Below are 25869 nucleotides of genomic sequence, written 5' to 3' on the forward strand. Positions count from 1 at the left end.
AACTGCCTGAAGCTCTCTCTCCCCCCGACTTGTTCTCATAACGCTTCCCCTCCTGTTCGCTTGACCGCTTCAATCCTCGACCCCCCACCACCCTTCCTCTGGGGAATTATCAGGCAGATCATCCCTGTCATACCGAAAGTCCCGAACCCCCTCCCTAGGAGTCGGCACTTCACCCCCGTCCCACTTCCTATTTGACAGCTTGCGTAAGAATCACCAGTTCCGCGACATGGCAACTTGACGCATCATGATTATTTTTGGAATTGGCGTGGGCAAAGCATTCAGAACACGACTATAGTTTTGGTACCTTCTCATCTTCGATCGATCTGGTTATCGTTCCACCCCGAAAACGCCCCTCCACCTCGAATCCAGCTGCCTGCCAGATTCCCCTGATTTCTGTTTCCGACCAATTGCTGTGACGGAGGACAGCCATCTTTGAACATGTCTCACAACTTTGAGAAGTCGGTGAAGGGAGCCACCAAGATAAAGGTTGGTAGGAGGTTCCGCGTCTTTTCAGGGGATGCGTGATCTTGCGCAAGTGCTGACGATCTGGTCCTCATCAACAGCTTGCGGCCCCCAAATCCAAATACATTGAACATATACTTGTTGCGACTCATACAGGTGAGGCAGGTGTTGCAGAGATATTTCGGACGCTGCAGCTCCGACTTCGCGACTCAACATGGACCATTGTTTTCAAAGCTCTTATTGTTGTCCACTTGATGATAAGGGAGGGGCAGTTGGATGCTACATTGCAGTATATGGCAGAGAACCCCAGAAGACTTGCCATCAGTGGATTCTCAGAAGGTGAGGGATGGTGTCAGAACCTGCGCGGGAGATTACTGACATGTTGATGTCACAGTACAGTCGCAAGGCCATAATATTCGAAGATACTCCGATTATCTAATCGCGCGTGCGCGTGCCTTCGAGGATACAAAGACCGACTATGTGCGAAGCGGACAAGGTCGGATGAAGAGACTGACAGTAGAAAAGGGACTTCTGAGGGAGACAGAAATAGTTCAGCATCAGATCCATGCACTGCTCAAATGTGACGTGGGTCATCTCCTTCCCTTGCATCATGACATCTTCAACTGACATGCCTCAGCTTCTCACTGACGACGTTGAGAACGAAATATCGTTGACCGCATTTCGCTTGCTGGTTTTGGATCTCTTGACCCTGTATTCTGTGATGAACGAAGGAACAATAAACGTTCTTGGTAGGTGCTCTGCTTAGCAAACCCGCGACATGCTCTGACTGGACTGTGTGTAGAGCATTACTTTGAAATGTCGCGACCCGACAGCGAACGCGCGTTGGAAATATACAAGACATTTACGGTTCAAACGGAAGAAGTCGTGAAGTTTCTGGGAGTTGCCAGGCATTTCCAGTCTGCGACGCGATTGGAGATCCCTAAGCTCAAACATGCTTCTACCGATCTTACGCGGCTTCTGGAGGACGATCTCAACGACCCGGATTTCAACCTTCGCCGGCGAGAATATTTGGCACGGAAGCAAGGGAAGAGCGGCGGAACTCCTCCGCCTGTGAGTAAGACTGCGACAGGCGATCGGGCCGTGAGCAACGCGAACACTATGCCGGCACGGCCTCAAACCCAGCCGAATCCACAGACACAGAAGTCAAACCAATCGGACCTTATCGACTTCTTTGATTCAATCGAGCAGAATCAGCAGCCGATGGCCCAGACCAATCCGTTCCAGCAAGCGCAATTACAGCAGCAACCGCAGGCGATGCAGTTCCAGCAAACCGGGTTCCCACCGCAGCAACAGGCCTTCTACGCGCAACCGACGGGCTTCCAGCAGCCCCAACCGACTGGATTTGACCAACAAGCGGCGTTTGGAAACCAGTTTGCGCCGCAGAATCTCCAGCAATTTGGCCAGCCGCAGCAGCAGCAACAGGCTCCCCAACCTCTTCAACCCAACCACACGGGGGCCGGATTTGGTGGTTATTCGGCGCAGCCCCAGACATACGGTTTCCAGTCAAACCTCGCACCCATCCCACAACATGACATGAGTGCATTCTCCCAGCAGCAACAAATGTCAATGGCCCAGCAGCAGTTGCAGCCACAGTCAACCAACCCCTTCAGACAATCGATGTTAATGAGCACGCCGACCGGATCGGCCACGCCTGCCACTCCCCTTAACCGTCAAAATACGAACCCCTTCGCACGACGTTTATCAACAGTCAACCCGCAGCTTGATACCAGTGTTCCTCAAGCCTACCCGCAGGCGCAGCCGCAAGCGTCCCAACAGCCAGCGCCACTTCAAGCCCAGCGGACGGGAACTAATCCGTTTGCCCGTGCGTCCTCTGTTCCCCCACCGCAGTCCCAGGGCCTGCAACCCCCTGCTGCGGCTCCTCTGCGACCAAACCCTACGGGGAGCACGAATCCTTTCCGCCAGAGTGCCTTTGTGAACCAACAGACTGGTCAAGGGTGGCATGTCGGCGGGCAACAGGGCACAATGGGAGGCTTGGAGCAACTAGACACGGTGCCCATATTCCCGCGACCGGGGCTGTCATAACGGTGCTTACAGAACATTTTGATCTCTACAACACCACACGCAAACAAAATAGTGTGTTAGAACATAACTATTTCTCCTTTCCCTTTAATACTCTTTTATTGACTTGCATTGGGTTTCTTGATTGAGTGTTTTGAAAGCATAATGGCGGGGCTCGCAGTGCGGGCCCGACCGTTGACCATGTAGCGATAGCAGAGGTTCAGTGATAAGAGAATATAACAAAGGATTGCAGCAACCTGAAACAATTGGCCGTTTGTATCGACGATAAGCAACAGTTGACCAGTAAGATGAGGGTAGTACTTGGGATCTACCTGCATGAGTGCCGGCCATCAGCAAGGGGAGATCGACATTCTGGCCCTCGTGAAACCCTCCTACTAGTTAAGCCCGGCAATCGATTGCCCGATTGACCTCCTGTGTGAGTAATCCTTCCCACAGTATGAAGTCTTATCAATCACTGCTCTAGATCAGCTATGTAGTCCCCATCTACGGGATATCTAATATGTAATTAACGGCGAAAGCACATGGCTAGGGGTGGCTCCTTTGGACCCGAAATCGGTATCTTTCCCACTAGGATTCATACTGAGTCAGTCACTTAAGCCATTACTGACCGCCAAGATGGTAACTGTGGCTATGAAGTATCCTTGTATACAACGGTTCGGGTCCATCACTGATGTTATTGTTGCCAAGTGGTCAATGTGGAGAGAGCTATAAGCGAGGCCTTCGTAGAAGATATGCTATCACTTTATGCTCTCAGGCCCTGGATAACTAGATACATAATATCACGAGGTCAAATACGAGCTGAGGGCTTCTCCACAGAATCATGGCTCTTATTTCTCACACAATAGACTATAGCAAGTGTGAGCATGGTGGGAGTATGGGTGTATTATGCTATTCGAATATCTTTCCGGGTTTGACAAGCCTCAGTCAAACCGGCTTACTGCTGGCCTGGGAAAGTGTTCTATTGCAGAAGTAACCAAGACTTGCCCCTTTGTCACTTATAATATCTCCTAGATGCTCACATTTCTCTTCCCGCTCTTTCAATCTTTCAACAATCCGTCGAAGTTGGTCATATCTGTAGTTTCCATGGTACTTGTTCTGGTCTAGAAAGGGTATCTTTGCATTCAACATTTAGTTCGTATGGATAAAGGTCATTAATTACCCTTCATATTACGACGAGAGACTCTAATGAGCCAACACCTAGACTTATCCCCACACATCCTCGAATTTGGTGTAATGTACCCAACGTGGTTCCAATTGCTTGGCTGCTAAAGAAGCCCGGAAGCCGTCTAAACTACGTCTTGAAGACAAGTTCCTGGGCTAATAACACTACTATTCAGTAGTAGAACAGGATGCCGTAATATCGAATGGGGCACTGACCACGTACGTTCCCGATGTTTCGTATATAGAGAGATTACGATTGGTCCAGAGTGATAACTCCCGGTTGAAAAAGTCGAAGAAAAACTGCACTTCCCTTGACCAGCAGTCCTAAGAGAAGATAGAGGACCTGCTTGCTAAGAGAGGGAATACAGAGGAGTTAGTAGCAGGGAACTGAATCCCGTTGCTTCAAAGCTGCAGCTGCTGGATCCAGACTCCTCGGCTTCTTCTGCCTTCTGATGCGAACCGAGTTTTCAGAGTTGAGGTGTCGGATATTGCTCCCGAGCCAATGAACTCGTATTGCTATCAGTCGAGACAGTGAAGCCAATATCTGGGCATTAATAATATGATTCAGTTTCAAACCAATCTTCCTCGGCTATTAGTCTATTACTATGTTTAGTGTTCTAGTCCTTTACCAGCTGTTATGTCTCACAAGTCACAACATACAATGCAAAAACTTGGTCTCGACCATAAAGCCTAATACCCAACACACTATATACTACTACTACTAGTACGTAGTAATAGTACCTCCAACACGATCAAATCTCCGAGCACCCAACCACCAACCAACCAATCACACCCCAAGCATTCATACGCACGGAACTTTTCATCCCGGTATGCCGGGCCAAGTAACTTATCACCGGGCTCGAATCTCCGACGCGTCCGAACAAATATATCCCAAGTCCACTTTTATCCACAGTTTTCTTTTCCTACTCACACGCTCTTTCTTTCTTTCAGTTTCTTCATCCAGGCGAAGCCGGAATATCCGATCCCCAAAGACAGTTGTGTGTCCAGACCTCAACCAACACGCAAACCCGCGATCTGTTTGGTTGACCTATACCTTGGCGTGCATTGGACTGGATCAACTAACGGTGGACCGGGTGCAGACCGATCGGCTCGTTCCGATAGAACGTAAATTAAATCACCTACTACCTGTCCATGACTCCATAGGTGGGTGGGTGGGTTGAGATGATTGCTAACTACGTACTTAGTTAAACTAATTACTCCGTAGTTACTATCCAGTTAGTAAGAAGTTGCCGCTGTTGAGTTGTAGTTGTTTCAGTATGAGTCTAGATAGAGTTTGATGGGCGTTGCGGGTTCCCGTGGTTTTGGTCGATACTTACTTAGTTACTTACTAGATAGGCTTTTCTTCTATGCCGTATCTTCGTATAAATGGGTACGAGGTACGTCGTCCTGGTGTCGATGCTGCTGTTGGTTTCCTGTGGTGAAGAATTGTGCTTGGTCAAGATGCTTGCTAGCTAAGTCTAGCTAGTCAGTTTCCAGGCTAGTTTGGCCCACCTGAGGAGTGGGAATCCATCCCGTATCCACTTCTAGATGTGTATCTATGTGCCGACTGAGTTTTGGGAATTTGGATGTGTACTATGTAGTAGTCGTCGCTTAAGTGTATACACTCGATATTGTTGTCCAGATTTTGGGCGATTTAATATGTTGTCAATGATGGCTGGGATCTATTTACTCCGGACTCCGTATAAATGAATTCCTTTCCTTCCTATCTAGAAGTACTAGTCAAGGCACCAAGAGAAGGCACCTCAGCTAACCAAACGATTGGTCCTAGCCCAGTGGAAAGCGGATATGACAGCCGTCACCATCCTAAAACAATCCTGTCCCGTGCTTGTGGCTTCAAACAGAGATATATCCGACGTTCTCGTTAAATTTTTCTCTCCTCGGATGTTTAGTAAGCGGAGATAAAAACACCGTAGTTACTTTAACTACTAGTTAACTAATCATCTAGTTAGTAACTAAGCGACGGACTAAATTCAAGTAATATCATTTGTAGCCATGTTTCTACGCAGCTCCAGGAATATAAACCACATTATTATCATAGTACAAATGAAAACCGAAAAACTCCATATTGGTCCTAGCGTGCGGACTTCAGCGCCCGATCTGGATGGGGTCTATGGAGACTATCTATCTAGTAAATAGCAAAACACCTATGAATTAGTTACTACATGGCTAGAGACACATGCAGGGAGACCGATTCGGACGTAACCTGGCGGCGCCATGTTGCGGTCAAGTTTAGTAGGCCAACAACACCCTCCCGATGTAACTCTGTGCAACTGCAACAATCACCACAGGGGAGGCATGTACATATGAGACTGGCCTGACTCGTGTGCATAAACTCCGCAGGAGAAAGTATGTAAGCCAACGGCACACACACATACAATCACACAGAGGGACAGAGGGAGGGGAAAAAAAAAAGGAAAAGTCACGGGGAGCCAAGAACGAGTTGTTCGTTTCTCATCCCTGTATACTTCAAGTATGGGCGATCGCTGCACGAAAGGTAGCAGTCAAGGCGCAGTGCAGGTAGATGCAGGCAGCATAGCATCCTGTGCGTGCTTTTGCTGTTTGTTTGGCGGGTTGGCTGGCTGAGTGGCTGTTGGGGCGTTGTTAGTTACTTGCTTACCACACACACTAGTGGAAGGATTTGAGTGTGTGGAAAACCATGGTATGAGAGTGAAACATGACCGAAGAGTAGAGGATGTTATGAAACCGAACATCAATGACACTAAATAGTTGACTACTTCTATGAATCGGCAAGCAATACTTGATTCGAAACATTAATGAGAACCGTTATCCATCCCTCAGGAGGGTCGTACAAAGCGGAACGGACAATCTGGAATGACGTGCTCAAACCGTTGCGGTCAATCGTAATGGCGGTGGATCAAACCGTCTTGGCTCGATTTTAGTTTCTCCCCGACGGACGGGCGTGCCTGCTTGTTGGGAAACGAGCCGGCAAAAGTGTCAGCCCTGAAGACTTTCTTAACATGACGTACGTGGAGTCGCTAGTTTGATTGCCGTGGAGTCGGGCAATTGACAAATGTTAATATATCTCTGGCTATGTTGGTAGTATATCTGACGATGCACAATTATTGAGCAAACGTAACCAAAGCGGTGTTCTCGGTGTTTGGTTGGTTTGGAAGGGAGAGAGAGATACATCATATTTTTGACCGCGCAAGGAGAACCTCCAAAACCATCCAGGAGGGAAAATTTGTCCGATCTCCTCCGATCGGAAAAAGTGGAGCCCACCGGTTTGTTATGGGTTTTTCGGATGTCTCCTGCTGGTCTTGGGCTGGATTTTAACTTCCGACTAACGCGGTTTTCTGTATGTGCCAGAGGGAAACCCGCGGAATTACGGGGGAAGGAGGAGGAGGAGGAGGGATGGTTTGTTCTGGGCAGGGTTGTGCCTGAGTGGTCAAATGATTAGTGTGTAGTGTGTGCGCTATGGTAGTATCGATCAAACATGTAGAAAGTGGTATCTCATCACACACCTCTTTGTTTGCCTAAAATTCTTGATACTATCTAACTGATTCCTAAGGTGCATAACAAGTCTGGGCACTACTTTCTGGATGATATTAAATGTGGTCGCCCCTACTATTAATAACCTGCGGATACTCGTAATGCAATGTATTACTCATGTTTGGAGTCTCCAATTCGCATCGAGAATTTTTAAGTTGCTGCTCCACCCGGCACCGGCTACTGCAACATCCGAGATCTGGACCTCGTGTCTATTCTGTTGCATTCATTGTCTTGTTCATTATGAGGCATTACCATTGTTGGGCGCCGTTATCATAATATAATTTTCAATTTATACACTAATTGCTGAAAAGAAGTGAATGAACCTGTCAGGGTGACTCGTTTATGTACCTGTGCCTGCATTTGTTCCGGTAATGTTGGCCGCCAAACAAACCGATCATTGGCTACGCGTCCAGACAAGCAGAAAATTAGAACGGGAAGGAAAATAAGGGAAAAAAAGGAACGGGGGTTTAAAAAAAAAAGGGAAAACAAGGAATAGGAATTAAATCTCCTCAACTGGCTGCTTGATCTTTTCTGTTTTTTTTCCTTTTCAATTTTTTATCTTTTTCAATTTTTTTTTTCTTCGCTGGGCCTTACCCAATTCGAGGTCCCTGTCCCCTCCACTTTGCAGCCCCTCTCCTCCTCCCACTCAATCAATCAATCATCGGCCCTTCCCCAATCACTCTCTCACTCTCACTCCCTCTTTATTATTACTATCACTTAGTACTACCACTAATTGCTCTTCCGGCATCCTTCCCTTCCATCTCTTCCTTGAACATCCACCTTCCGAGAGATGGGCTTTTCCTGATAAGGGCAGTGCGCTGACCATTCAGCATTTCCCTCCGTTCATTCATCCTTTCCCCCCCGGATTCTTCTCTCATCATCCTCAATTCCCACCCTTCCGCCTAGACGGTTATCGTTCGATTTTCGCCCATTCTAGAACGATGAACGTCGATGAAGATCGCCAGCTGGATCTGTGAATAATACTTTAGACTCGCGCGTGCGATGGACGCTAGAAATTCCCACCACTATCAGCCAACGGCGCGCTCTTTGGCCACCGACCACGAGCACGTCTTGCCTGTGCTGAGCAAACCAGCTGCTTGGGCCTCTCCCACTACTGCTGTACATCCAGTCACGATTAATAATAATACCTATCAACATCCTCATCATCCCTACTCTTATCCGATCTCGACATCCAGCCAACCGCTTGCTTATGGTCCTGTTCCGCCGCCGCCCCAGCAATCAATACCTCCGGCCCCCGTCCATGCCGACTCGCAGACCTTCACCACTGAATCTACCCGGCAGGATGTAAACAGGAATGGGGTCACGAAACCCCGCAAGTCGCGGAAGTCCAACAATGCCGCCGCGGGGAAATCGACATTGTTTTGGGTGCATACCGATCCACAGTCCGTGTCCGAAGGTACCAGGGAGGAGACACTCAAGCGCATTCGTTCCCATGTCATGTCCGAGCACAACCGCAAGAAACGGCTAGAAAACACGAAACGCTACAAGAGTAAAACCTGGAAACATCTTGCCTTTCAGCCGGTGGAAACTACAGCCTCCAGTTCGTCAGCTGCAGCTCCGTCTTCTTCGGCCCCTTCTGCTGGATCCTTCCCGAAACCAAGTGTCACCGAATCCTCTTCCTTCGGCACACGCATCGTCTCTGATTCTCCCTCCTCTTCTCCATCATCATCCTCTGGTTCATCGTCGCCCGAACAGCGACAGAAGGAAGTACCGCAGCAGGAGTTGGTGGTCACTGACGCGGGCAGTTATCCATCTGTTTCTGCCGAGACAGTGGACAACTACAGCGTCGATACTCCATCGCAGAATGCTCTCGCACCCGTGCAGTCCGCAACTCCGTGGGCTTATCTGGGCGGTGCTACCGACCCGTTCAATTCAATGCATACGGTCATGTCGGACCGTATGTGTCGACATCTTCAGCACTGTAGGTTGACTTACAATAGACATTGAAAGGCGTAGTTCTAACGATCTTCTGCAGTTTTCGACCTGACTCAGCAGGCCTATCCTTTGCAGCGCCGGTATGGACCTAAATTGCGGGATCACTGGACCGCATTGGTTCAACAAGATCCGGTATCATTGCACGCTTGTATATGTGTAGCCGCGTCGAATTCCGCCTTGGCAGCAGGGGAGCTCCCGCTGACGGACCCCAACAAGCGGCGTTCTAGCGTGCTACTTCTGGACACGTTCCATCATCGCGGTGAGACGATTAAACTAGTCAACGAGGGATTATCGGATCCGATCAAGGCCTCCAGTGACCAGCTGATTGCCGCCGTGTCAATCCTTTTGACTATTGAGGTTAGTACTGCCGAACCATTATGTAAGAGGTTAGCTAACTTGTCAGATTGCATCTGGCAATGCCGACTATCTCAAAATCCATCTGGCCGGTCTCCGACAGATGGTAGGCATGAGGAAAACCTTCGCGGATGTACCGCCCGACGTTCGATTCCAGATATCATGGTCAGTTTAACTCAAGCTTTGGTGGAGTCTGTGGGCCGGGACTGACTCGAGTAGGACTGACATCCGTGTGGCGTGCATGGCCGGCACCAAGCCCATATTCCCTTTTATTCGTTACGCCCGTCCCTCACAATTGGCGCTCATGCCTCCTAATGAAGATCTACTAATTTTAGCTACGCGTTTGACACAATTAATTGAGATACCCGGCATCTTTGGGGATGCCATGTCCAAGATGATATATGACCTGGCCGCACTGACGTGGTACTGCGAATGGATCAAGAGTACAACGCAATACCAAGACTTTGACGATGAGACGGAGGACTACTTCAACACCGAAGTCCTGTACGTCGAATACTCCCTCCATGAGGACCGGTACACGGCGACAGGTGAAATCAAGATGGAAGCCACCATCGAAGGCTGCGTTCGGCTGGCATGCCTGGTGTTCCATGACACCGTCATTTGGGGCTTCTACCCGCACATCGCGCCGGTGTTCCCCAAGCCGGTGACTGCGCTTCGTTTCGCGCTGGAAAGCACGATGAGTGCTGGATACTTTGAACTGTGCCGGGATGTGCTGATCTGGATCCTGTTCATCGGGGCGTGCAGTTCGCGGCTGCTACCGGAGCGGACCTTTTTCGTGAACGAACTTGTTTCGGTACTTCGAGAAGACGGAAGCATCCACTCGTGGCAGGACCTCCGAGCCCTACTTCTAGGCTTTTTCTATGCGGACCGGAGTTACCTGACTCCGCTACGAGAACTATGGGAAGAGATTGAGATGAAGCTCCGCGCACCGCACGAATGTATATAGACCCGACATAACACTCATACATAGGACTGATCGCATGTTCATGTGGCATGTATGATATATTAATGAGATATGGTATATATGACAAAGCTGCCACAATCGTTACAATTCCTACAATCCTACTACATATCCACACATGATCCTCTCGATCTTGAAAACAGGATGATCAACCAATCAGCCATAATCCCAGATATCACACCATTCGGGATCCCGACTTACCAAGCCCGAAAACAGGACAGTAAGCCCCAAAACCAAGCCTTGTACAAAAAAATCCCTCACCCATACCAATCGAACAAACAGTCACCTCCCAATAGCACAGTCCCAACCAGCCACGCCCTCTCCCACACCAACAAACGAGGAACTAAGAAAAAAACCAACCACAAAAAAAAAACAATGATTAAAGAAAAGCCATGCATGAAAAAGAAAGAAAAAAGAAAGAATCCACTTACACGAACACTTACAAAAAGTCCACATTGGCAGAACCCAGCCAACAGCAGCGGATTGGACAATCGATCTCGGGATCAATCAACTAAGTACATGAACTAACTAGTAAGGTATAAGTAGTAGTGAGGTTATTTTTTTCTGACACTTCCGAGAAATTTCCGTCCGAGTGAATTCCGCTCGAACGCCGAGTCTCTGCCGCTGCCGCCGGTCGGTCGGTCGATAAATACTTACGTCGGTCTCTCGTTTTGATGCTAGCCTTGCGCTTTTTTTTCTTGTCTTTACTTTTACTATGTCTTCATATTTCGTTATCTGTATACTGAAACATATAGCGCTTTGACACCCTCTGATTACACAGCACGGAGTGTGCATTGCTTGTTTAGGACTATCTACTACTTACTACTATTGCTATACTACAAGTCTATACACTAACAAAGTACATTCATACAAAGAACAGTCAAAACAACAGGGAAGAAAAGAACTAACTGACAGCTTGGAAACGGCCCGCCGATTTACCTGCCCAATTACTTGATTGATTGTTTGACTCATATTCTTGGTTTCAACTTGTGCGACGTCGGAGAGTTCGCAACGTTGACAAAGTGTCAAGCGACCGGGATATTATTTCTTTGTTTCCTGCGGTCGGGGATTACTTACTACTTACTAACTGACTATTGAAGCTTTTCTTCGAAGGTTTGGAGAGTGAGTTGCATTGCATTGTGTTATGTTGCGTGCAGATTATAGTTTCTTGGTTTCTTTTTATACTTCTTTTCTTTTCTTATTCATGCTTTCTTTGTTCGCGTTGGGGTATATAAGGTCTATCAGGACTGCTGCGCAGGACTAGGGGATGAATGAGACTAGGGGATGGGTGAGGTAGGTGTTCAACAGCATTTACTTCAGGTCAAGCTGACATAAATCATGTATTCATTCAAGGTTAATCATTTCATTAACAAAAACTAAACATCCAAAACCGACGCGTCCCCTGTCCGTCGCACTCGACAACGGACTGCTCCATCATTATTACCCAGGTTCCGATAATATATATCCCAATGGAAACCAACACAATAAACAAAACACTGCTCTGGATTGTTTGGACCCGCTGCAGAGGGCTTGCACGTCTTGACAAGACCCCCCAAGTGGTCTACAACCTGGACCATTCCCCGCGCAGCAATGGCCTTACTAGAATGGGTATCTGAAACATAACAACTGCAGGTGTATTACTCTTTCTTTCAAGAGGCTCCTTTCAACGCGACCATGTCGATGGCCCAAACCCACGCGACTGGTTTAGACAGTCTCACGGGGGGTCTTAGCACGGCTACGAGCAGTGGGAGACCAGGGGAAGTGAGCAACAGGGATGATGAAGAAGCTGTTGCTGCTGTCGGCAATACCGGCCAAGGCGTTGTACCAAGCGGCAAATGCAGCCAGGAGACCGAAGAAACCACCCGCCTTGATGACGGGGGTGTTGGGCTCGCCAGCAGAGTTCCGCTGCAGGTAACCAACACCAAGCAGCAAGAAGGTCAGGTCCAGGAACAGGAAGAGGCAGAAGAAGGCGACAGTGGATCTCAGAGTGCAGAACAGCAGGATGGTGGTAAAGATGAACCAGCCCTAAGGAGGATAGTTAGCGCGATGCTCATTCTTCCAGCCATTGATCAAGCTTACCAGCAGGTACAGTCCCATCGAGTTGTAAAACATGGTGGCGCCACCGGCGGATTCAATCGACGACTCGATCTCGAACCCACCGGGGGTCAAGACAATGGCGAAAGAGATCCAGAAACCTCCGTAGGAGGACAGAGCAGTGGCACCGAAGGTGTTTCCGACAGCCATTTCCCTATCAATAACGATCAGCATTTCATTTCGAGGATTGTGGCAACAGGGTGTACATACCACATGCCAGCAAGCAACTGAACGAGACCACCATATCCGAAAGCCAAACCAACGACAATGTTGTTCGCAGAGATACCACGGGTTCCCATGTTGATCAAACTCAGGAGGAAAGTAGTGAGGGCGAAAGCGCAGAGACCCAGAGGAGCCGGGTTGGCGAACTTGCGCTGCTCGACCGACTTGTACAAACCAGGCTGGAATTCACCTCCGAAGGGGCGCAGGTTGGCCTCCTTGGTGTTGACGTGAGCCATGGGTCCATAGCCAAAACGCGCAGCAGCTCTGGCGGTCTCCTCAGCGGTCAACTCGTGGGTTAAGGGAGCACTGCCGTTGCTGCCGTTCTCAAGCTCAGGAGCCATGTCCTTCTCAATAGGGTGTTCAGCAGACATGATGATTATCGGGAGATAATTCGATCAAGGATCAAAAGGTATAAGAGGGAGATTGATTATAATGGTTTAAGATCAAAGAGCAATCCAGCTAGCTGGAAGGTGGAGGGAGATAAATATATATGAAACCACGGAGAGGGGAAGAGGAGTTCAAAAAGAAATATGATGCGCACAGCACTGCTGGCCGGATCAGCAAGGTATCTTGACGACGACTGGGACCGTGCAAGATGTAAGAGGAATAAATAGAAGCAATGAGGAGAGAGGACAAGGGAGAAGAGGGGAAAAGGCGAAGGTCAAATAAGAAATTGGAAGTGGCCCGGCCTGACAGTGCTTCTCGCTGGGATTAACGGACTTTGGGATGAGACCCAACCCGGACGAGCGAAGGTTGCAGGGAGCCAGCAATTCTACCGGATTTGGGAGGAAGGACCGTTAGTTGAGTTTAGCCTGGGATTCTAGTTGGTTTGGTAAGTTCTCCTCTTTTTTTTTTTTATTTTATTTTATTTTATTTCGATGCTCCATTTTATTTTATTTCATTTTCATTCGACATTTTCTCCATGGGATCCGTTGGTTAGCGTTGATCTGAGCAAAATTTGGGAAATTTTTCTTTTTTTTTCCCTTCCTCCCCTCACCCCATCTGTCTTTTTTGGGGGGGCATAATCTAGCCTGTTATTATATCATATTATTATTTTTTATTATTACGGTGTCACCATGATTTTTATTACTTTATCATGCTTTGTCGGCGATGCGCAGGAGTGGAGCGGCCGAATTTAGCGTTGGCTTTTAAAACGATGTGCAGGAATCCACCTGACGGGCCACTCCCGTGTGTGTGAATGTCCCTAATTGACGACTAGAAGTCAGGCTAACACAATGGGTCTCGCTGGCGAGAACTTGGACGCCGTTCACCATCACCAGAGACACAGACAAGAGGGAGGCGCCGATCCTCCATCATTCTGCGGTATTCTCTCCATTCGTCCATGAACCTCCCATTGGAGGCATGGGGGATTAGACTTTCCGCAAACCATGGGCAAGCGGGGGAGAAGAAGGGCTTTGCCATCGTCTTAGAGGGTTGTTTAATTACCTAGGTTAAAGGGCTGGAGGGAATAACCCCATAGGGCCCTAAAATGCAGGGTGGAAGGAACATGGCTCCATTCGTCCAGCAAGGGCTGCAGACTCACACGCGGACAACCTCTCAGATGGCAAATCCTTCGTGTGTGTCTTTCTCTTCCTCTAGTCGACGACCGGGTATCGCCTAAGAACGATTGACTCTCCAAGCCCGGGGAAAGCAAGGGCAGGTGGAGATTAAAGGCGCCCGAGGTCTGGGGAAAGAGCCAATTAACGTAGTAAAAAGCTGCCACTGGAGACTCGACCTCCGAAGGGTGCGTTGTTATTGGTGTAACCCATCAGATGTCTTCGGCCGTAGTGCTGCCTTAGTCAGTAATACGGTAATATGGATGTATCTTTTGCTGAGCTGGAGTGGTGTGTTGTGTATCTCTCCAATTGACTGCTAACTTAGCAGTGGTATTTGTTTTCTCTCCAGTTGCAATAATAAGCACCGTGTACATTCCAGGTCTCATGCCATATGGTCTGGATTATTCTACAATCCTTGTATGTTTATGTATATCATTTATGGGGCTCTATAGATTATGATTGCCATCTCGTATGATGTGGCCCTTTCTTTCTTTCTTTCTCTTCGGTTACCAGCCACCCTCTCGCTACTACTAGTAGTTCTGTAGTCCCTCGTAGTCCATCGACTAATCGATCGCCAAACGGTGCGGCTATTCCCTCCTCCAAAAGGGTACGGGTAAATTAATTACATACGAACATCAGTCTCCAGCCGGATCATCCGCGGAAGCTGTGCTGTCACTTCCATTACTGGATGTCACCCCAAGCCAGTAAGTACTTAGTAAGTAACTGAGGCAGTAGTAATGTGACTCTCGTGGGAATTTCTCATTTTTGAATCCCATCCGTCCGTCACCCAGAGTAACGGCGGTGACGGTATGTCTCTTGTCTATCGTTGGATCTGTTGCAAGGGAAGAGAAATGGAAAGAAAAAAAATGACTATCCATTCGACAATAACAACAACAACCCCAGCAGTTCCCTTCCCTTTCCGTCCGATCTAAACTGCACTGCACGATGGCCAAGTAGCATCTAACCCGAAAAGCTGAACCCACGCCTCCATTGCCGCAAGGAGGTGTGACCCGACCGAAGATGACCCAGTTCTGGTCCCATACAAGCTAAGGGTTAGTCTACTTTTAGTTGGACGCTGTGGCTCATTGGAAGAGTCCTAGCTGGGTGACTGGTGGAGAGTACTACACAGTAAGTAGTACTGTAGTAGTTTAGTAGTACAGTTGCTTTGGCAGGTGCGGTGATTGCGGGCCCTTACCTCTCGCATCACTTCTGCTTGCTAAGTTAGTACTCCTGCGACGGGGACTGTGCCTAACTGAGGTTTAGTAGTTCTGTTAGCTGACCCGGCTGCGACCGTACCTGCTTTTTGCTTACATGCTGCTTGCTTGCTGAGAAATCACTGAATGATCCTAGGTGTGGGTAGAGGGGGGGGGAACGGGACCGGGCCCGAAATCTGAAGCTTTCCGAGTCTCAAACCGAAGGGTCATACCGTTCTCTCCAAGCGCCCTTAATACATTGACTAGATGCAGTGTGAGATGCAGGCAACGCGGCTGTGTGGGTTCTATTCAATATGCTTAATCTTCCTTTTGAGATTGCTTATGAGGGAATTTTTGTTTTTCTTCTGCAGGATATCTATCTGATATCTGACTCTCTATCATAGGTATCCTGACTTAATTGTACGGAGCAGCTGGTTCGTTTTCAGTGGAAACTACGGAGAACTTTCTCTCCGTTGATCGCCGTGACGTTGAGCATAATTCCGGTACATGCGACATTATCAGTCATTGTCCGCGCAACCAGAAGAAAAAAAAAAAAAAGTCTGAAAAAATAAAAAATAAAAGTACGATGTTGCCATCGACAGGATCAGCATTCAACCTAGAGAGCAGCTATCTTCATGCTACATCAGACTAGATACTGCTAGACACGAGACGAACACTTCCATCTGGGTCGAACCCCCATCGGCTCCAGATGGGTAGATTCCCCGTGTGCGGCGGCGGTGGCGGATGCCACCCGACAGACAGACAGACAGAACCAACGATTCTGGATCCAGTAAATATCTACAAGAGAGGTTTGGGGGATAGACTCCGTTCTCGGTCTGTTTCGTCGCGGCACAAAGGGACGCATCCCCACTTGGAGCGCCTCTTGGCGACCGTTCTGCCGCGTCGCCGATTTTCCCTCTCACTCTCTCTTTTCTTTGCCTGTTCGTGTCAAGCTCAAACTCGGAACGTCGCCAGCCGCGTCTCCGAGTTGGCTCCCCCTATTCTCTCCCTTCTCTCCTGCCTGCTCTCCCGTCCACAGCCTCAATTGATGGCGTACGAACAAGCTCAAATTGGCCCGGGACCCAGTCTCCCACTGCTCATCGTCATTTAAAATGAACCCCCCTTTGACACTTTTGACACTGACAGGAGGGTAATCCCTGAGCAAATGTCCGTTAAGCTAGTCAGATTGTAAATTAAACATTCAATAGTTAATCAGTCGGGTCTTTTGAAGGTGGAAAAGCAAAGCTGTCAAAAAGTAATGAACCTCGAGCTTATCATGACAGCTATACCAACAATATCCTCAGTAATCAGTAATCAATTTAGCCAAAGAGCTGCTTTCACTTTTAGCCATTACTAGTTTCGCACAATACTTGCTTGCACCATCGCTTATTATTTTTCATTTCCATTTCCATTATATTTATTTCCATTATATCCTAATTCCCTTTCCCTACTCTGTACGTACGGACCTCGGCAGCCACGGAGTTCGGGTCGGTAAGTAAGCCGTAAAAATTTCTCTCTTGTTCTCTCTCACTACCATCTACTACTAGCTAAGCTAGCTAGCCTAGCTACCAAGGGAGTAAGCCAGCATGCCAGGTACAACGCACACAAAACCTTCCTTCCTGCAGGGTTTTCTTCAAAAAGCGAGCGAGCGAGCGCGTTTCTCCAGCAACAAACGAAGCCAAATCCTTCTAGAGCGATTAGTTCGCATCCCATTCCTTCCTAAGACTCCCCTTCTCGTCTCCGACCGGGAAGCTTGTTCCTAGCGACGACGACGGCGACGACGCTGCCGGCAAATGCTCTGCAGGGCGAGGCCACTACTATGCAGGTCGCTGCACGAAGACGGAGCCACACCAAACCAACCAACCAACCTAGCACGCCGTAGTAATCTATCTAGGCTAGATAGATACAAGTTCAGTCCAGTCCAATCCAATCCAATCCTCGTATGACTCCCTCCCTCCCTCACTGGAGTCCTGGACTCAAAACCTGCGCTTTGGCTCCGCTCTAGATCGTGGTCCGGTCATGGCACTAAATCCTGCAGCCAAGAAATGAACTTTCAACAAATCATTTCATCATCCTGCATTCCCTGTCCCAACAAATAAATTATCCACCTATCTGAACTTTGCGAGGGAAAAAAAAATCTTCGTTTCTTTTCAAAAAGCTCGGTCGCGGTTCGTTCAGATTAGTTCAGTTCAGCTTGTGCGGCGGGGCCCAAGACTAGTTTTTTACTTATGGTGCCACTTGTAGAAATCGATGGACAGTAATGCTCGGAGAGAGAGATATCATCGCTAAACAGCGATAGTAATGGTGTGGACTGTGGACTGTGGGACACACCCAACTTCAGCCTACGGGATCCCGGGCCGGCAATTACTCCATCTCACTAGAATGCTAGATGCAAAAGCCTACTTGGTGCAGTACCCACGATAGGATGGATGGATGGATGAAAGATGGCTTCATATGCATGCCTGCTTAACTATCTGCCTACTTAGTAGGCAAATTGCACGTGCACGAATCCATCTCTTTGTCTTGTCTTGGCTAGGCTAGGCTACATATATATGATATTACGCAGTACGTTAGTTTTCCAGTCCAGTCCCCATTTATATTATTATTATTATTATATTACAATATATTATTACTATTATCACACAAGCACGCACACACACCTGCAATTAACACTAGTAGTGTTGAGTCTAGGCGGAATTAGGCCTAAGAAGCAATTTACCCGTGTCGGGATGTGTCTCACACTCTTTAGTAGGATGGATGTCTATGAGTGGTTTTTTTAGGTACTTAGTGCTTATCATGTTCATTTAAACAGAGGAAGTAGACTAATGTAGGTAATCTATCTGCTGGTAGCCTGGTCCAGGTTGTGGTTTTATGAGAACCCTTAATGGGAGGGTAGATAATAATTGGTTTGGTTTAGTTTGTTGTTTGTGGGAAATTAATACATACGTAGTTACTTGGAGGAAGAAGTACACGTAAAGCTTAGACCATCATGTCGGAATAGGCCGCAGTATTTTCTTTCCGTCTTGAGCGTGTTGGAGTGATGATATCTTTTTTTCTTTTTCTACCTATTTCCATGGCTGTTTGTGGACAGGTTGAATACATACGAGAAAATGTGTGATTGACATAGTAACCCTGTTCGTACAGAGTAGATCGTGAAGATCCCATCTGACCGATTTCACTCATTTCAATTCTAAATTTTATAAGTAGTAGTACTATTGTAAATGCTATACGAGCTTTATCATGCCTTGTAGGGATTCAAAGTTTGATCGGGTTCTCTCTACTATCTACTATTTAGCTCGGTAGTACTATTGATTATCTTGAGTTTGAAAGAAAGGTTTTTTGTAGTATGATGTAATTCCTTCGGGCAAGTGAGAAAAAAAAAGAAATATATTTCTTGTTGGTATATGTCCGTGTGACGGAAAATTTTTCCAATCTATTGAATGTTAATTTTCGGTCTATTTCTTTTCTTTTTTCTTATCACATGTGTGACTTGCACTCTGCTGTATTGTGTAGGATTCTATTAATGGGATTTGTTATGCAGCTTGTAAGTATCTTGCATTCTACCTACCCCTCATACGCGCTCAAGTTGAATGTGATGTTTCGTGATGTGTGAGCAAAGATGAGGGGAATAATCCTGCATACACTGGCATCGGAGAAGTACTATTTCTCCGCATGGTACACAGAATAAGCACACAAAATGGGTGGGAGAATATGTACCATGTACATGTGCACACCCACGTGGTGCATTACTTAGCTCTATTGCTTAATCCCGTGGAGTATCTGCTTGGTTGCCTATCTGCTGGTTCTGCGGGGGAATTGCAGGATCCTGGTGCGTTAGTGGTCCACGTCACTGTGTTCCAATTTTGGACTCGTAGATGCAGCTGAGGAGTTGCTTTTGCTTGAAACGTATACTTTGGTAGGCATTTTCTCTTTTCTTTTTCGGATACGGTTCAATGGATATCCCTGTATGCAGACATGCTCCTTTGGGAAGGACATCCACTCATTGCATCTTGGTACGGGCCACACACATGAAATGAGTATGACCCTGTCGACGATCAACTGTCTGGGCAAAGGATCTGACTATTGATGATGGGCAATGGGCACGGTCGTGGATCGTGTTTGCATGGGATGTTGGGGTAGACAGCCTGCACAAGGTCACGGGATGATGAGAAGTGAGGGGGATCGACGGCTTATCGGAGGAGGGGGTTTTGAATCTGATATTGTTGATCGAGCTGACACGATGCTCTCTAACGCTGCCGACGCCTAATTCCGCTAGTTACGGGTGATCTCACGGGTTCAGAGATGACAAATCGGGCACAGCTTCTGAGACTTGCTCGTAGAGCAGCACTTGCAAGGTCAAACCATGGATGATGTTCCTTGCGTCCGGACCGCCCTTGTTTGATGTTTGGTCGGTTCCACATCCACGCTGCTGGTACCGAGACCCTGGAAATTGGGCTGTGGATGGCCATCATCCTTGGGTTCTTCTTGGGGTCTGGGGATTTCCCGTTCCCCGCGGCCATCCGTAGAGGTGGCTTGGTATAGATCCTGCCTGGGCAAACGACAAATGATGAGACGTGTTGCTCTATACCCTCGGCTCGGCGGAGCGGAGAAACAAACCAAAATCTTACGTTCAAGTTTGAATAAATCTGGAGCTCTCCTTCCAAGAAGCTATGCGCCACTCTTGGAAGGACTCGTATTGGGGTCCACTGTAGCTTGGAGGGGATATTCCACTTTCGCATGTTCTTCTTGCTTTTTTCGTCGAAGGCCTCTCTTTGTCCTTCTTGAGCCTGGTCCCCCCGCCTGCGGAGATGCGGTAACTTGAATTCTCGGATATGACTGGCTGGGAGACGGTTCCAGAAGTCCCGGCAGCGCTTCTGATAGTACACTTGCCGTATTGCTCACTCTAGGTTTAGAACCCACTCGATATACAATAATGATGCAATTTTTGTGTGTGCGTTTTTCTGCTCTTCATTCACCTTCGTTATCTCTGTTACGCCCATTTTTGAGTTACAGCGGTGGAGTAGGTCCTGGACAATGGCCATTGTATCGAGGTTGGGGAAAGTAGGCGGCTGGGGCAGGAAACCGGGTTTGTCCGTGGCCAGGTTGAGCCGGTCCACATTGAGTTGAATCTTCGAATCTGAAGCGTAAGTAGGATACAGCCCAAGTGCTCACGGCTCCATAGTTCATGCAGCGAAGCAAAAACAGCAAGTAATCTTCACTTACTAGTCAGTAGATGGCTAGATAGTTTGCTAGAATCCCGTGCCGTCTAAGCACGACGCCTTGTAGATCTTTGTCTTTCACCCACGCGCCTTCGGGCTATCTTAGCCCCATCACCACATGCCAACCAGGTGGCAAGCTAACATAGTTACAATTCGTTCAAAGTCAATCACAGCCGGCGTCTGTGACGATCTTTGGTGGGATGATGGTTGGATCGAGTGATGGTGTTTGTTGATGTGGGGAGGAAGATCTACAGAAGAAGCGGTCTGGCATCCTCCCGGTTTCCTCGCCAGCAGAGGCAGCGCCATCACCGAATTGGCGTCAGTGACTATCGAGGGTCCAAGTGGAATCAAGTGGATTCCTCGGCTCTATCCTTCGATAGTAGGAAAGCGGCGGGGTGGTGAGAAGACTTCGAGACGAACTGTCGTTCTTCATGCGCTTCACCGACTCGATAGTGGCATATTGACTGAGGGCAAAATGACAAATTTGTTGATAGACCAGATGCTGCTCCGAAGATCATGAGCTGCAGTGATCGGGATTTGCTGTCACTGGATGGACGAGCTTTGCTTGTTGCTTTTGCTGATGCAGCACGTGCATGTCAATCAGAAACAAAATAGCCAAAACAAGCAAAAACTCGCCGACCATCAATACTGCCACTTTTTGATCTCAACTCTCTTCTCTCAATTGCTCACTTACTCTTCCATAGCCAGCACAGCTCAAGATGCAAAATAAGATACTTTCATAGATACCATCGCCACAATGGTATCTGCTGGGAACTGCTGCGTCGACTGTGATCCTGCTCTGCAGAAGCGAGTACGCGAAGGCGAACTGCTTCACGATGACTCTGAAAGCATACTAATCATAACTGAAGTGATAGACAGACTAACTGCATAGAGGCTTTGGCTGCATTCATGCATTCTGATTCATCTGCATTGCTGTTATGCTCTATCCCGGTCGCGTCGCACCCAGATGGTTTTTACCACATATTCATTGAGCCATGACTGGGTAGCTGGCCAAGTCTAGATTCATTATCGAAAGAAGATCCGAGGACGTGATGCGTCGAAGAGCGATAAGGTGTCTGCATTATCTTGACAGAATCGCGTCGTGCGGGGTTGATAAGCTGCAGACACGATATCCCCGTGAAAACCGGCTTACGACCTTCTCTTTCTGGAGCGATCATCCTGATGGACTTGACATTCAGGGTCTTTATCAGTGATATCAATCTCTACCAGTATCTTTACTTCCTGGCTAACTTCAAAGAGAAGGTGCATTGTGTGCGGTCTGTCAGGTGATGCTGCTTGATATCGACCGGCCAGCTGTCACTCAAAGCTGGCTACGACTTACAAGCGTGATCACACGTGGCTCATTGCCCATTCTCTGTTAGAACTCACGGTCAAGCAACGATATCGGCTGCGTAGACTCAGCTAAATGGGAGGCTTCGAGCTTTTGCAGGGATCGGATCCTCCGATAGCCTGATCAGATACTGTTTGATATAGAAGCCCGCGGGGTTATCGATCTTCGAAGGGGTCAAACCATCCCAAGTCATGTTGCTAAATAGCCGCTAATTTATTAAGACCAAAGCTGGGGGCCAATCAAAGCGATCAGGATGTGCAATCAGTCGGCCGAGCACATTACCTTTTCACAATTGGCAGGCGCCTGTACAAGCAATTCATGGTTATCGGGGCGATAGCAGTTCAATCCTTGAGAGCCAGTGGGGTATAAGAAAGGTGCAGAGAGATGGATTTACCTGTGAAGTACCTCATATTCTGTCGAAGTAATCTTGAGCCGCGTACAACCATTGAAGAACATCAGACGAGGAATATGTCTGAAACCATGACAGATCCTATATCAGGAAAAGATGACAAGGTGGTCGCCACAAGTGCAGTTGACACCGAATCGAAGGTCGACGGTCATGTATCCCTTGGCCAGGCCGATGCAGCATTGGAGTACCTTCATGCTGGCGAGGTGGCAACTTTCTCTGATATCGATGAGAAAAGGCTGGTTCGCAAGATCGACTGGATGGTTGTGCCCCTAATGTGGGCGATCTACTTTCTGCAATACCTAGACAAGATTCTAAGTCAGTGTGTCGCGACAGCGTGCTCTATTCGACCCAGAAGCTAAACGATTGCAGTCAATTATGCGTCAGTCATGGGCCTTCTTGATGACACTGGCATGCGGACAGACCAATTCTCGAACCTCGCTTTGGCGTTCTACGTATCATACCTCTTCTTTGAACTTCCAACTGGGTATTTCATGCAGCGTTTGCCAACTGCAAAGTACTTGGGAATGAATGGTAAGACAATCAATAATCCCCATATTGGCGATGCTGACGGATAAGTGACCCTCTGGGGCCTTTTGACAACTCTGAATTGTGTTGCGAAGAACTTCCCCGGACTTGTCGTACTTCGAGTGCTCCTAGGATGTTTCGAAAGTGCTGTAGCACCTGCGTAAGACACCATCTGACGTATCAAGGACTTGCCTAACGAGATTAGGTTGATTCTGATAACCTCCATGTGGTACAAGAGAAACGGTATGCAATAATCCCCGCTGATCAATTCATATTCACTAACCTAGTGAAGAACAACCTAAGCGCATCGGTTTCTGGTACCTGGGCACAGGTACCGCGACCATATTAGGCGCCCTCGTTGCATACGGGCTGCTTTTCTATGAAGGAGACAAGTTCTACTCCTGGCAGATCATGTTCTTGATCTTCGGGCTCATTACTATTGCAGTAGGTATTACAGTTATTATTGTCTTTCCAGACAATCCTATGAAGTCCCGCCTCAGCCATGAAGAGAAGATAATGGTAATTGAGCGTCTTCGCGAGAATCGGACGGGTATCGAGAACAAGCATTTCAAATGGGAACAATTCTTCGAGGCTTTCAAAGATCCTCAGACTTACCTGATCGCTGTAATAGTTGCCTCCGGGAATATCAGTAATGCAGCCATCAGCAGCTTCTCGGCCTTGATCATCAAGAATTTCGGATTCGACACCAAGGAGACTGAGCTACTTACTATACCGGGCGGTGTCGTCAGCGTCATAAGCATCCTACTCGGTACATACTTGGCAGGCCGCTTCGACCAGCGGTGTTTCTGCATCATCGGCATTCTATGCTCTGGCCTCCTTGGAGGTTGTCTCATGGCATTCGCTCCTAGTGACAACAAAGGCGCCAAGTTGGCAGGAAATTACCTGACCAACTGCGTGGGCTCAGCACTTCCCTTGCTTTATTCCACTGTCGGCGCGAACGTCGCCGGTCATACTAAGAAAGTGACCATGAATGCAATCGTCCTGATGGCATTCTGTCTGGGCAACATTCTAGGCCCGTTGTCGTTTCGCACTGAGGACGAGCCAGAGTACATGCCAGCCAAGGTCGCCATTGTAGCCACTGTCTCTGTTGCGATAGTGTTCACCGTGGCTCTCAAGTGCTACTACATCTGGGAGAATGGACGACGCGACAGAAAGTGTGCAGGGCTCCAACATGAAGAGAATTCCGAGTTTTTGGACCTTACAGACAAGGAGAACCTTGAGTTTAGAGTAAGCGCGTATCTTCCTAGTGATCTTAGCGGTACTAACATGGTTTACAGTACAAACACTGATTTAAGAAGAACATTAATGTCATGTCTATTATGATATATACAAATATAATCAACATACTATATGCAAGCGCTCAACAATCATGCCACAAAGTTTGAATCACAATCTCAGACCCGATCAAGCAGCAACCTTGACGGCCTTGAACTCTTCACTGAAGTCATAATCAATGTAACCCTTGGGGTCCTTGGGCAAGTAGAAGACCTCTCTCTGGTAGGGGCGGAGAGGAACGTTGTTCTGAATCATGAACGGCAGGTCAGGGTTGGCCGTCCAGGGGCGGCCAATTCCAACAAGGATCTCGTGGTCTTTGTACTGCACATCAACCGCCTCCTTGGCCGAGTCAGCCTTGTAGCCACCGGCAACAACGAGAGGGCTAGCGTCGCGGTACGCCTTGACGAAGAAGTCCAGGGAATCTTCCTCTGGAACCGTCCCCATATCAGCATTTCCGGCGATGCGTGGCTCGACAAGATGCACGAAGGCCAGCTTGAACTCGGCGGTCTTCTCAGCCAGGTAAGTGAACTGAGCAAAGCGGTCATCCATGCGCATACCCTGGAAAGTACTGAAAGGGCTGTAGCGGATAGCAGTGCGGTCCGCGCCAATAGCATCAGACACAGCACGGATAACCTCAAGAGCGAATCTGGAACGCTTCTCAACGCTTCCACCCCAGGCATCGGTACGCTTGTTAACAGTGTCCTGTGTGAACTGATCAATCAAGTACCCGTTGGCACCGTGGATCTCAACACCATCAAATCCAGCCGCAATGGCGTTCTTCGCTGCCTGCGCATAGTCGGCGATGTATTGGTGGATCTCCGATTCGGTCAATTCGCGGGGGACAGGGCCATCGTCGAGAGCAACAGGACTACTAGACACGACGTCATAGTTGCCGTTAGCCTTCAGGAATTGCGGGTTGGCGACGCGACCCAGGGCCCAGAGCTGCATGTAGATGTACGAGCCCTTCTTGTGGACGGCGTCGGTCACCTTGCGCCACTGCGCAATCTGCGCATCGTTCCAGATGCCGGGAACATTGGGAAATCCGCCAGCAGGGGGCGCAATGATGGTGGCTTCCGTGATCAAGAGGGTTCCGGGGACAGCAGCACGCTGCTCGTAGTACTGCGTCACAAGGTCAAGGGGGACGTGGTTGTCGTCGACACGGAAACGAGTCATGGGAGCCATGGCGAGACGGTGGGCCAGGGGCATGCGGCCGACCTGGATGGGGGAGAACAACTTGGTCATGATGATGATCTATATGAACGACTGTTCTATATCTAAAAAGGTGTGTTTATTGATACAGAAGAGAGAGAGAAATGAGGAGATGAAAGCTGTTACTTATATACCCCCCAAAACAGGGCCACACACACTGACTCGATTTTTATCTGGAAACATCTACTAATCCCCTGTGGCACGCCATACCAATACACCCATATCTCGGGACGAGGGGTCAAGGGGGGAAAAAAAAAATCATGGAACCAGATGGAGATAGAGGATCCA

At 48.3% G+C, this 25869-nt stretch overlaps 5 protein-coding genes across 5 annotated transcripts; 3 read left to right on the forward strand and 2 right to left on the reverse strand.

Annotated features, from left to right (window-relative positions):
- Window positions 1–2756, forward strand: BO88DRAFT_370420 (ENTH domain protein). The gene is made up of 5 exons (XM_025704174.1): window positions 1–486; window positions 564–801; window positions 857–1047; window positions 1100–1211; window positions 1265–2756. Exons 1-5 carry the CDS (start codon window positions 439–441, stop codon window positions 2524–2526), a joined length of 1851 nt encoding a protein of 616 aa, XP_025560165.1. The 5' UTR covers window positions 1–438; the 3' UTR covers window positions 2527–2756.
- Window positions 2757–8217: 5461 nt separating this feature from the next.
- On the forward strand, window positions 8218–10492 carry BO88DRAFT_417654 (uncharacterized protein; the record flags this gene model as incomplete). Its single annotated transcript, XM_025708309.1, has 4 exons — window positions 8218–9133; window positions 9212–9528; window positions 9575–9690; window positions 9745–10492. 4 exons carry the CDS (start codon window positions 8218–8220, stop codon window positions 10490–10492), a joined length of 2097 nt encoding a protein of 698 aa, XP_025560166.1.
- A 1719-nt stretch (window positions 10493–12211) lies between these two features.
- BO88DRAFT_427882 (acetate uptake transporter family protein) lies at window positions 12212–13194 on the reverse strand (the record flags this gene model as incomplete). The annotated part of the gene is made up of 3 exons (XM_025709043.1): window positions 12212–12532; window positions 12587–12755; window positions 12812–13194. 3 exons carry the CDS (start codon window positions 13192–13194, stop codon window positions 12212–12214), a joined length of 873 nt encoding a protein of 290 aa, XP_025560167.1.
- A 9428-nt stretch (window positions 13195–22622) lies between these two features.
- BO88DRAFT_489928 (putative MFS transporter) lies at window positions 22623–24386 on the forward strand (the record flags this gene model as incomplete). Its single annotated transcript, XM_025712741.1, has 6 exons — window positions 22623–22866; window positions 22921–23082; window positions 23128–23236; window positions 23282–23319; window positions 23369–24324; window positions 24375–24386. 6 exons carry the CDS (start codon window positions 22623–22625, stop codon window positions 24384–24386), a joined length of 1521 nt encoding a protein of 506 aa, XP_025560168.1.
- A 115-nt stretch (window positions 24387–24501) lies between these two features.
- BO88DRAFT_370431 (alkene reductase) lies at window positions 24502–25614 on the reverse strand (the record flags this gene model as incomplete). The annotated part of the gene is made up of 1 exon (XM_025704175.1): window positions 24502–25614. One exon carries the CDS (start codon window positions 25612–25614, stop codon window positions 24502–24504), a length of 1113 nt encoding a protein of 370 aa, XP_025560169.1.
- Between the last annotated feature and the right edge of the window lie 255 nt (window positions 25615–25869).

The sequence above is a fragment of the Aspergillus vadensis genome (genome assembly GCF_003184925.1).
Source record: "Aspergillus vadensis CBS 113365 unplaced genomic scaffold BO88scaffold_21, whole genome shotgun sequence".
Classification (NCBI taxonomy): domain Eukaryota; kingdom Fungi; phylum Ascomycota; class Eurotiomycetes; order Eurotiales; family Aspergillaceae; genus Aspergillus; species Aspergillus vadensis.